We start from the raw sequence: 12,482 nt of genomic DNA on the forward strand, positions 1-12,482 counted from the left end.
GTGCTCCGCAACAAGAGAGGCCGCGACAATGAGAGGCCCGCGCACCGCGATGAAGAGTGGCCCCCACTTGCCACAACTAGAGAAAGCCCTCGCACAGAAACGAAGACCCAACACAGCCAAAAATAAATAAATAAATAAAGTAGCTATAACAAAACAAAAAAACCTCATTTTTGGAAATGTAAAAAATACAAAAGTTACAAAGAAGAAGATAACAATGATCCATATTCCCACCAGGAAGAATTAACTACGCTCGGTATATTCTCTCCCCCTATTTTAGGAAACACACTAAAAAATATCATCTATGTTGATGATTAAGATTTCAAATACGGCAGAAAGTTACAAAGATGACAGTTTTAAAAACTCATCTCCAATATTACAATTCCCATCATTAACCTTAGTGAATATCATTTCACACATCTATCTATCTATTGATCTATCTATCTATTAGAATGGATGGATATTTAGGTAGAAATACTTTTATAAAGATGAATAGAGATGCTATTTATAACAAAATGATTAATTTTAAAAAAGTTTTCAAGCAATTAAAAGAAACAATTGAAACTAAAGAACGGTCAAGCTTCAAATAAGTTTACCCCTTTTCAAAATACATTATTTATTTTAAAAAATCTCTCTATGGCTAAAGTATCATGAAAACTATTAAGAAATTGGAGTCCTTGTTATTAATTATATTACCGTTTATATGAGCTTTCTTCCTCAGACAGTATCAACTGACTTCCTTTTTTGAAAGGTTAACACTTCTGTAAGTTCCTCCCTTCCTCACCTCCAGAGTATTATTAGATGTTACTATTATTTCTATATTGTTCAGGTTATATATTCCATTTTGCTATGGGAATGTATTTTGAGAGTTGTTTTGTGCTTAAATGATTGAATGCATACAGCCTCTGGGAGTGATATCTTTTTTTTTTTCTTTTTAAATTTATTTATTTTTTGGCTGCGTTGGGTCTTCATTGCTGCGCGCAGGCCTTCTCTAGTTGCGGCGAGCAGGGGCTACTCTTCATTGTGGTGCACGGGCTTCTCATTGCAGTGGCTTCTCTTGTAGCGGAGCATGGGCCCTAGTAGTTATGGCGCACGGGCTTAGTTGCTCCGCGGCACGTGGGATCTTCCCGGACCAGGGCTCGAACCCATGTCCCCTGCATTGGCGGGCAGATTCTTAACCACTGCTCCACCAGGGAAGTCCTGGGAGTGATATCTTTGTGCTTTACTTTCAGTTATTTTATTTACTGTCTGATAAACGACACCCACTAACTGGACACAATCATTCATCATGCCCAATACTTAGGGTCTCCAAAGCTGTGTAAACCATTATCACTCATCACCAAAAAGTTGTTGAGTACCATTTGGTGGTAGGCATTGCTGAGTGCTGAAAATTCAGGGTTGAAGAGCCCGTATTCCTTGCCCTCAAGAATTGAGAGCAACCAAAGTATTTTAAAGTCCTAGTGTGTTGGCTCCTTGAAAGTGCTTCTATTACTTCTTTAACCTCAGAGCCCATCCTATGGCCTGGTATTCCATAAGCCCGCAATTAATACTTGTTCAGTTAAATGGGGCTTTATGTGCCAGAAACTGTGGTGAGTTAAAAGTTATATCTAATTTTGTCTTGACAACAAATCTATTAGGTAGGAATTTATTGTCTCCATTTTATAGATGAGGAAGCTGAGTCACAGTCAGTAATATCCCAAAGTTATGCAACAGGATTTAATTGTAAAACTCATTATTTTTTCATGACACCTGGTCATTTATGTTGGAAGTCATAGAGGAAAGAGGCATATGAACTACTGATTATAATACAGTGGGATGAATAATATAATAGTGTATATACAGTCCAGAGGTTAAGAGGCTGCTTGGTGGTGAATCTCCACTCTACCATCTATTTGCTATATGACATCGAGCAAGCTCCTTCCCTTCTCTAAGCCTCTGTTTCCTATCTGTAAATTAGGATTAAGAGTGGGAAGATTAAATGAAATGATTCAGGTAAAATGTTTGGTGTAATACTTGCCACAAGTGCTTGAGAAAGAGTAGCCTTTCATATTATGTTTACAAAGTGCTCTGGAAGCTCGAAGGAATGAATCATTTTTTGTTTCCCCTGGATTTTCAGGGGAGAGGACACTTGTGCTTGGGTGTGCTGGCAGCATAGGAATTCATTGGGGGAGAGGTAGACGGAGTCTTGGAAGAAAGAGAAACATTAAACATAGGACTGGAGATCCTGCCGAGTATTTGCATTACCCTATTCAATTCCTGAAACTTCCTTCCTTCACTTGTACGTCTCAGGAGTGTCCAAATAGGAGTATCTGTGTTTAGAGAGGCTGACTTACAAATAGTCCATTGTATCTTACTGGACCATCTTCCCATTGAGAAGGTGAATTAGTCAGTGTCTGTACAGCTCTGAGGAAATGTGAGGTGACAGGGAAGTTTTAGGGCTATTGGTCCAGGAGGCCAGGGGCCATTCCAGGCCAACTTAAGAGCACCTGTTGGTCCTCAGAAGAAGCCTGCCACCTGTCTGATATTCCAGAACAGTGTTCCTCAGCCTCGTTTTCATTGTCCTTCTCCTTTAGACTTTTCTCTAATTGCTCTCTCCACCCTTGCCATGACATGTTAATAGCACAGATTACTGCATATCTGGTTATATATTAGTATGTGTTCATCCCTACTTCATACATAAAAAGAGTAAGATTTTTGACCCTCTCCCCAAGAACCAACTTGTGTGAAACAGACTTCAGAGGGCCTGCTCAGGTAAGCTGCTGGTCTGGAGCTGACCCTGAACTTGAAGGCTCTAACTGCTGTATTTTTTTATTATGCTTTCAGTTGTACTTCCGCAGCGATCCCTACGGCACCAGCTTCCCAACTTGTCTCTCTCTTTCTGCTTCCTCGCGTGCCCTTTCACAGTCAATTTTCCATATAGCAGCCCGGGTGACCTTTTAAAAATGTAATCAGATCACGTCTGTCCTCTGCTTAAAACTCTCAAATACCTTCCCATTGGACTAAGAATAAAATTTGGACTCTATATCACGGCCCCCAAAGTCTACCTGATCTGTTCCTGCCTCGCACTCCAGTCTCAGCGCGCGGGGGAGGACGCTCACGGACAGACAAAAGCCATCGGGCAGAAAGTCACAGGGTTTTGCGGCAAGGAGCTCTCGGGGTGTGGGGATAACCGCTGAGAGGGTGTGGGTGAGGATATGGGCAAGCAGGGACAGCAGTGGCTACCACACTGGAGGGCACAGAGAAGGGGATTTGTGTGCTCATCAAGGTCAGGAAAGACTTCTCTGAACAAGTGACAGTGATGGAACCACGATATGAAAGATGATTATGCATTAACTGGGTGAAAGAGGGATGGCATTCATGGTCTAAGCGGAGGGAACAGCATGTGCAGAGCCCACGCAGCGGGAGGGAGTGGGCGGCACGTGAGCCACTGGAAGGGAACTGTGGCTGCAGCAGGATATGAAATGATGCTGCAGAAACAGGTGGGGTCCTCTTCACACAGGGCCTGTCCGGCCATGTTAAGGGCTGCGGTCTGTCTTAAGAGCAAGATTGCCACTGAAGGGTTTTGACTGTGTGACTAGTTGAGGAGGAGACAAGGTCAGATTTTGTTTTCAAAAGATTGCTGTGGTTGCAGTGTGAGCGTAGACCAGTTGCGAGGCACTGCAGTGGGAGGGTGGCCAACTGGTGCTGGTTTTCCTGGGTACCTGGCTGGGTTTAGCACTGAAAGGCTTGCATCCAAGAAACTCCCCCATTCATGGGCAAGCCCACCCGGGTGGTCACCCAGTGTTGGGCAGTTGTGCAGGTGGGAGATAACGGGTGTCTCATGAAAGATGCAGGATCGTCTCTTCCCTAGACTCACGTCGGAAGAGAAAAGGTCAGCACCATGAACCCCTGTTTCTGAAAGCCCCTTAGAATTGGCCTCCCCAAATATACAGGTGACACAGCAATACACACACACACACACACATCCCTAATGTGCAAATTGCTTTAGGTAAGCCTCGATTATTTTTCCTATACAGGCTGAGTGGCATCACGTTTTTGACATCTCAAAGCCTGGAGCCTGCCCAAGAGAAGGTCAATCTAGGTAAGAAGTGGGGCTAAGTCATTGCCGCACCTTGAACCTCTGCTCACTGTCAAGCTGTACCCTTGCCCTGGGCTTCTACACCGTCTCTTCACCCCCAGCTTCCTGGTTCTAGCCTTGCTTTCCCACGCATGCTGTTAGCCCCCCAAACCCCACTAAAGCTTGCTCTATGACCATGCTGTACTGCGGAGCACTTTCGTGGTCCCCAGTTGCCCTCTAAAGAAAGTAAAGAGCTCCATGCTTAGATTTCAGAGCTGCTCCCCCCACCCCCTTATCTCACCCTTCCCACTTTCTTCTAGCCCCGGGAGGCAGAAGATGTTTGTTACTAAACCATCCAAAAGAATTGAGGGAGGAATGTTGCTACTCCTACTCCCACTATAAATAGCTAACTGGGCCCACTATGTGCCAGGCACTGTTTTTAAACACTTTATATATGTAGTTATTAATATTTATATTAATAAATGGATCACTCATTGGACAGACCTTTATTGAATACCCATGATTTTCTAGTTAATTGCTCAAGGATAGGACATAGCCGGGAACAAACTCCTCTTTCCTGGTGGTTACGTTCTACAGTATGTGGGGAGAGACTGAGTAATTGATGGATGTGTAATGTGGCATATGGTAAGTTCCATGGGAGAGACGCATCTGGGTGAGGGCTGGAGAGTGACATTGGCCGTGGGCACTTTTTCGTGTTGTGTCACCTAGGAAGCCTTTTCATGAGTTGTCATTTGAGCAGATACCCGAAGGCAGCCAGAGACTGAGTCATAAAGATTCTGGAAAATTTTCAGGCAAGGGGAACAACAACAACAAAATATATATATATATATATATACACACACACACACATATATATATATATATATATATATACACACACACACACACAAACACACACACACAAACACACACACACATGCACACACACACATATGGTTTATGGTGGGATCCTGAAATCATACCTTTCATTCTTCTCTCAGGCACTAGTCAAGGTTTCATAAATTCATTTCCCCCCTTGTTTAAAATCTTGGAGCATCAAAAAAAAAATCTCTTTTCTTCACTTTTTATATCTCCAACTGTCACTTTGATCTTTAATGGAAATTTTGGTATTAATTCAGCCTTTTACTCTCTAATCTGACTTTCTGTATTTTTCATATTTTTCTCTCCTTGATACACATTTTAATGATGGAAAGCCAGTTTTGTTCCTGATAATGATTTTTTTGTCCACTTTAATTGTGTTTTTGGAAAGCAAAGCCCAAGCCATCATTGCTCATTATCTGGCTACAAATAACAATGTGCTTGAATTTCCAGGCAGAGACACAGGTTGGACCTATGTCTTCAGATAATGACACTTCAGTCCACTATTTACTGAATATCTGCCATCTTTAAGGCATGTGCTGTAGGGAGTACAAAGATGGTGATGATGACAGTCCCTTCCCTTAGAGAGCTTTTGATCAAACGGGAAAAATAAGTCACAGAAGGTTAATTGGCCATTAGAGGCAGGGTGTGTTGGGAGTCTGTTCCTGGATAACGTGGGTCTGAATCACAAAATAATAATAGCAATTACTTTTATAGTGCCTACCAAGTATCAGACACTAGGTTCTCAACGCCAGTAGGTCTCCCAGGTGTCATTACTACCTGTACTTTAGGGATGAGAAATGGAAGCACATAGAGATTACATAGCTAAGGTTACCATGCTGAATGGAAGAGCTGGGATTTGAACCAAGGCAGTATCGGTCCTAAAGCTGTGCTAAGGGAGGGATGCCTTGAAACTCAGAGCTATGAGGCAAGGAACCTAAGGACATCTGAAGTCTGAGTTCATGGGCACCGTTGTGATTAAGCCAAACATTCTAACAGAGAAGGCCAAACAGATTTGAGCCCCAGTGCAGGACACGGATACATCGTAGGCTGGTAAGAGCCCGAGAAGGGCCTCAAGTTGAAGATTTTTGCCTTTGTGCATGGGCCAGGAGAGAGCAATTAAAGCACCTCTTCAGCTGGTACATGTTAAATGCCGAATAAAGGGTTTGCACCAAAGGAGAAAAGGCTTTGTAAGTGCTGGGTGGAGATATCACTGTGTCCTGGGTCTCACTCAAGCTAATAATGAATTTTCTTTTATAATAGAGGTGGAAATAATAAGCCTTGATTAATTCCTCTATTTTTCACCCATGTTAATTTTACATTCAGTCCTACTTGTTTCCCACACTTCACTTGCTTTCCTTCTGGTTCTTGCATGACTGACGGAAGTTTGGTTTTTCCCCCTACTTGTAAATTTCATATGCTATTTCCTTTGCCTACTTCCACCCCTTACCGTCCTGTGGTATCTTTTTTCTCCAGAAGTCTAGGTTCTGATTCCACACGCGCCCTGAATTTGTTCTACCTAGAAAAGTAATTTGGAGAGTGGGCTCCATTTCTCTGCAGGGGGATTATGAAATTGCATTGAAAATAGGGAGAATAAAAAGCTATTTTACAGATGAAGACCCTGAGGTGAAGCAAGGTTTAAGTGACTTACAGAAGAAGATCATTCTGTTAGCAACTGGCAAAGCTGGATTTGAGCCCAAGCCTTCTGACTGTGAATTCATTGTTTTTTCTTCGGTCTGCGCTGCCGGGGTGGAAACTCTCTCACATGAAGATTGATCAGTCCTGGACCAGTTGTACCATGGGGTGAGTGCTCCATATTCTATGACTAAAAGAAGAGGAATTCGTGAACGAGTGGTCTTCTGAATGAGGCTTGCTGTCCCTGGTCAGTCCTGTAAGGGATTTTCAGAGGTAGGGCTCTGGGGCAAACCATCTGGGTTCAAATCCCAGCTCAGCCACTTACCAGCTGTGAGACCTTAAGCAAATTACCTACCTTCTCTGTGCCTCAGTTTCTTCATTACAAGAACAGGGATAAATAATAGTACCTACCTCATAGACTTTTTTGCCTGTGTGAAAATAAATGTGTTAAAACAGATAAAGCCCTAAGAAGAGTGCCCAGCACATGGTGAGCGATCACTAAACAAGTAATTACCTATTTAATTAACTATTTAATAGTAATTAGCTATTGAAAGAGCTAAAGCTATTTACCTTAGGTATCTAAAGCTTTTGCTTGAGAACCAAAGCTTACAAACACTCTTGGTACTCCTAAGTTGTGTCTTAGCTGCAGGCAGAAGCATTAGGATTTTCTCGGTGCTGGGAAGACCTCTGACTGGAATCAATACCGCTTCTATTTAAGTGAAGCTGAATTCCCTAAATTGGCTCTACAGCCTGTCATTACCTTTGACAGGGCAAGCCTGCAAATGAAAATACTGTGTTGGCTAACTCATGTAGTCAAAAGCTGAATGATTTCTATCTGGTCATATTTTGAAAATGACTTTTCTTAAGGACAGGAAAGAAAATATATTACGAGCAAGGGGAAGGGAAGCAGGAGGAGGCTGGTTAGAGGTGCCAAAGACAAATTCTCCATCCAGAATAGTGTAGAGGAAAATGTCTGACATACAGTTGGCCTCCAAGGAATGATTTTTTAAATGGAAAGTGTGCCATTTGTTTTGGGGACCCTCCAGCCAGGTAGTTCTCTCAAACCTCCCTCAGCGAAGTCCACTTATCTCTCACATCTGATCAGATAAGTTGCTTTTTTAAATAAGATTATGCATGTGAGATTCTTTGAAAAAGTATAAGGCGCTGTGGGATTTTAAGGCACTGTAGCCTCAGCTCAACTCTGACAATAATAAATAAACATTCCAATTGGGGCAGGACCTCTCATTTGAGGGGGCTGCTATATGGGTAAGAATTTCTTGATGCTTTTGACATCTCTGGGAGAATACGGCTAAGTATGTGTGTGGGGGGTAGGCAGGTAAGTATTTCCAGGGCCTCTCTGCTTTGATGTGAACTAAAGTTTGACCTCACTGGGGCCATACTTATCTTTTGGTTTCTAGTTCCCAGGCCAGCAGATATATAGCAAGCACTGTGTGAAGTGTTCTAAGCTTAGCTTTTGAGGACTCATTTCTTCACTTAAAAACAAAGGAAAGAGGAGAAGATGTGGAAAAACAAGGGCTGCCTGCCTTCTTGAATTTCATATGAAAAGAAGTAATGAAAGAAGGAAATATAAAGCACTTAGAAGATTGAGGAATTTTCTTCTATAATGTCAATTCCCTCCCTAGAAATAACCTAGACAATCTCTATGATTGAGACTCTAGTTCTTAAAAAATAGTTCTTTCCTCTGAAAGGAATCTAGTTTTATTAATTAAAGCAAGTATGTGGTAGGAAAAATTCTCTCCATCTGAAAGATCTGCTCAGTTTCACAGGCTCCCGATCTAGCCCCATGGGTCCGTTCCCAGATTTTGAAACAGAAATCATGACGCAATAGAACCGTTACAGTTTGCTTTTTGAAGCACTGCAGTGTGGAATGTGGAAATGTTTCTGATTTCCCAACTGTTCTGTAAGTCCAAATATGGGTCAGTTAGCCATACACAGGGATTACAGCCATTGGTAACGTTACACAGCCATTGGTAACGTTCATACAGTATGAGAGTTGGGAACATGAAAAACTACATGATATTTGCTCATTTGATCTCGGGCCTCACAGGAGTCTAGATATGCTAGATTGATCCCTCAAGTACCAGTAGATCAAATTCTGGGTTTTATGGAATTCAGTGGTCTAATTAACTGAACCAAGAACATTTTAATGATTATTGGGATCTACTATTTTTGTTGGAAATGAAAATTTTATGCTGTGGAATATTATGGAATATAGCTTAAAAGAGCAAAAACTCTTTGCCTTTCCAAGAAGAATATGTACCATAATATTCTTATGGTACATATACAAAAAAATAATACTAGCTCAGGATGGGAGTATTCTGAAGTCCAACTCATCCAAGTACCCAGTTGTCATGGAGGTAAAAACCAAGAAGACCAGGTAATGGATTGAACTTTGAGAGGGCGTAGATATTAAGGAAGACTAATAGGTCTGTGGTACTGGATTTATAATGGTTTAATTTCCTCAGAATCTCTATCAAATAGTCATCGTCATGCACTTAAAAATGTCCAATTATAGCAAGCCTTCCAAAGAAACCCACTCCATTTGGATGACTTTGATTTTCCCTTCTTTTGGATGGGAGCCATATTTATCATTGAGTTTCTTCTCTTCCTTATCCTTTTCTGTATCATTTGCTTCTTCTTCACCCTATGTGGACTTAATAACCCAGCAATCACTTGTTTATGGGTTGAAGTGAGGCCACAATAATAACACCTTAATATGTGAATCTTAGTTTTTCCTGTTTACATAGGACTTCTTCCACCTCTTAAAACATCCCCAGTTATTTCCTGGAGCCTCATATGTGCTCAGCCATCAGACTAGTCATACTGTCCCACAGCCTTATCCTCGCTGCACCTTGTCCTGGCCTCTTCTGCTGGTCCCCTCTGTGAAAACGACACCCTGCTGAGCACAACAGGCTCCTGTGATGGCCTTCTGGAGTTCTCAGGGCACCGAAGGAGATGGTGCATGGGAAAGAATGGCTCCTTTTCCAACCCTGGCCATGCTCTCTCACCTGGGCCCTGAAGCATCACTGCTTGGTTTCATAGTCTTACAAAGTCTTTTATGAACACAAAGGATTTTCCTACCTCCTTTCCTCTGTGGGTCAGATATTGTCCCTTTCTGTCTATTGTCCTCATCTTTCTCTCACTCTCCTCCTGTCTCTTACCTACAATTTCCCCTCTCTCTCCAGATTCCTATAACTAAATATGTCCCCTTCATTCCTCTTGTCTCTCTGATCCCCAAAACTTCTTCTGTATATCCACTCATATAATAAACTCAGGAGGGATTCCTGGTCTGTCAGTTTCACAAAAAGGTGGACTGGATATCCCAGGCCAGCCGCAGGTTGGTCACTCTGCTACGCAACAGCTTTAGACTGATGTTTTTCAGCTGCTCCGTCATTTTCCTGTGGGATGTGTGGTGTTGCTGTTTTATTGGAAAATCTCTGGGAAGGTCATCCTTGTACTACCTGCATTATTTCAGCGATATGGTTACCCACGCCCACCCTATTCTCTTCCTCCTCAAAGTCACATTCTTTCATTCTCCATCCTTTATATTTTCCTCCAGCTTTATTGAAATGATTTGCTTTCTCTTTGCCATTTCCCAACGTTTAAAATCCTTTCTAATAAGCTAGAGTATTGAGAGCCAGTCTTCAAGCCCCTCCTACTCGAATTTTCTGTACTGAAAGGACTGTGAACTTCGGGGTTACACTGACCTTGTGTTGAAGCCCAACTCTACCACCTCCTTCTGTGAACTTCATTTATTATGATGTATAAAATGAAAATAACAACCTTATGAGGCAGAAGATAATTGCTAGAGTTAAATGAGATAACAAAGGCAGACTTTCTAACTCAGTGTCAAACCACATAACCAGTGTCAGTCTCCTCTCCTTCCCTTTTCCTTCCCATCTCTTGGTGACAAGTTGCATTTTGTTGCACACTGGTAGTGGTCATTCACTGCATGCTAATCCTCATAACACTCCCGTGATATGTGGTGTGCTTTCCTCATCTTGCCATCCTGCTTCCAGGCTAAGTATACAGTGGCCTCTGCATCAAGTTCGCCATGGAACCTCGAGTTAGTATGTGCACTGATCATTTAGTCATAAATCCGTATGTTCCACCTCTTTGTACCTTAGTAGTGGTGTCAAATTTTCACGGATACTGTAAAATCTGTGAGCACCTTAGATGCATCATACGTGTCTCCCATTTGAATCATTGTGTTTTGCACACTATACATATCCATGCATTATGATGACAGCTAGTGATATAAACACACAATTGTATAAACGACCACCTTTCTAACCGCATTTGTGAATGTGTTCATTGTACAGATTTTACTGAAACACCTTAGAATTGAAGAAGAACTAACTGTAGTGATGGTTATAAGAGTGACATTTTGGGTCTGGGAATGCAGTTGCAACTGAAGAAAAGGAATGGGGAAATGTTGCATCCTGTCTCCCAACACCAAGATTTAAGAAAACCCCATAGTTCATTTTCCCTTCCTTAATAATTAGATTCCAAGACCCATTGGTGGAATTAAATTTACATGCCCAGAAGTTATTTATAGTATAAAATGTTGGTATTTACTGAAATATTTCATGTTCCAAAACATGCCTTTTAGAAGAATAACTCGAATGCTGTAAATCCGTTTGTCTCAAATAGGCCCCCAGTGCAGCCAGCGGGTGTTTCTCATGATGATGTCAGGCCCAAGAAGGATTTTCTTGGTAAATCCTGATCTGCTTAATCCGTACAGAATTCCCCCAACTGGAAAACTGATTTATCATGCAAGTACATGCCCACTTGAGAGAACATTTTTACTTAATCTGATGACAAAAGAGTATTTAATAGTGTGCTCCCTGGTGGCCTCATCTGATTCACAGATTTACTCTGCAATTTGTGAGATAGAAATTTGGGCTAATTGCACCTTTTTATAAAAGGCTACAAAAAAAAAATTATGGAACTCCAGGCCTTTGTGTCCTTCTAATTCTACATTCTTATTACCATCACAGACCTATTTGCTGTACTTATTATATATTTGCTTTTATTTCAAATTGTTTTTGAAACTTGTCACAGACACCGTAAACTCTTCCTGACATCAGAACTGTGCTCGGAGTCCTTCAGTTCCCAGGGCTTCCCTTGTGTGCTGGCAAGGCAGAGGGATATATCACTCTTTCTGTTAGATAGAAAGCAGTGAAATTGAGAGATTTCTTGTTTTCTTCATGAAGACTATAATTTTATGATTTTCTATGTATTCCTACAACGTCACAATGTCAGAAGGAAAGCACTTCTTGTTTTCTTCATGAAGACTATAATTTTATGATTTTCTATGTATTCCTACAATGTCACAATGTCAGAAGGAAAGCACTAAGCTAGTCTACACTGCAGAAGCAAAATTTCTGCCTTTAAAACTCTGATTTGACTATGAAACCATAAACACTCCCATCAGAACACTAGCCATTTGTCCCAACATTCAATTTCTGTTTTTTATGGCATACATTTATTTGTTCAGCCTTGAAGTTTTAGCCATCTCAAATTCAGAAATGGTCTTATTAAGTTGTTTTATGTTTTTTCAAAGGATTTTTTTGGGGGGATGTTATTTGAATTCCAGGAACACAGGAGATTTCTAGAAGCAGCATGAGACTGCTGTAACAAGTTATTTTGGGCAACCATCTATACCTCAAAACTTTAGCTCTCCATCAGTTTCATAAGTGTATACTTATCTTCACCATTATTCTCTCTAAGCCTGCCATTTGGATAGGTGCAGTCTTTGACTACTGATACAGTAATATGCTTTTTATGTTTCTGCCTTTCAATTGAGGTCGGTTGACAGATTGTTGAGAATGAACTTGCGGAATCATCCTGAAATGCTTTTACAATTATATGCAAATGGTGTGAAAACTGT

General features: G+C 41.4%; 1 protein-coding gene and 1 long non-coding RNA gene across 5 annotated transcripts in view; one reads left to right on the plus strand and one right to left on the minus strand.

The window, feature by feature from the left end:
- Positions 1-12,482, plus strand: part of FMN1 (formin 1) — a 452,412-nt gene that overhangs the window by 10,903 nt on the left and 429,027 nt on the right. Inside the window, exon 3 of one of the 3 annotated variants that reach the window (XM_082384941.1) lies at positions 4,014-4,078. In XM_082384941.1, coding sequence (XP_082241067.1) covers positions 4,014-4,078 — 65 coding nt within the window. Of the gene's footprint in view, positions 1-4,013; positions 4,079-6,691; positions 6,737-12,482 lie in introns of those variants that run through there. The other 2 variants (XM_082384939.1, XM_082384938.1) reach the window with 2 other exon arrangements.
- Positions 1-12,482, minus strand: part of LOC309625514 — a 33,191-nt gene that overhangs the window by 7,043 nt on the left and 13,666 nt on the right. For both annotated transcript variants that reach the window (XR_014242552.1, XR_014242553.1), the window contains one exon: positions 6,585-6,758. This is a non-coding gene — a long non-coding RNA (uncharacterized lncRNA). The remainder of the gene's footprint in view (positions 1-6,584; positions 6,759-12,482) is intronic.

The sequence above is a fragment of the Balaenoptera borealis genome (genome assembly GCF_965194805.1).
Source record: "Balaenoptera borealis genome assembly, chromosome: 3".
In the NCBI taxonomy this organism is placed as follows: Eukaryota; Metazoa; Chordata; class Mammalia; order Artiodactyla; family Balaenopteridae; genus Balaenoptera; species Balaenoptera borealis.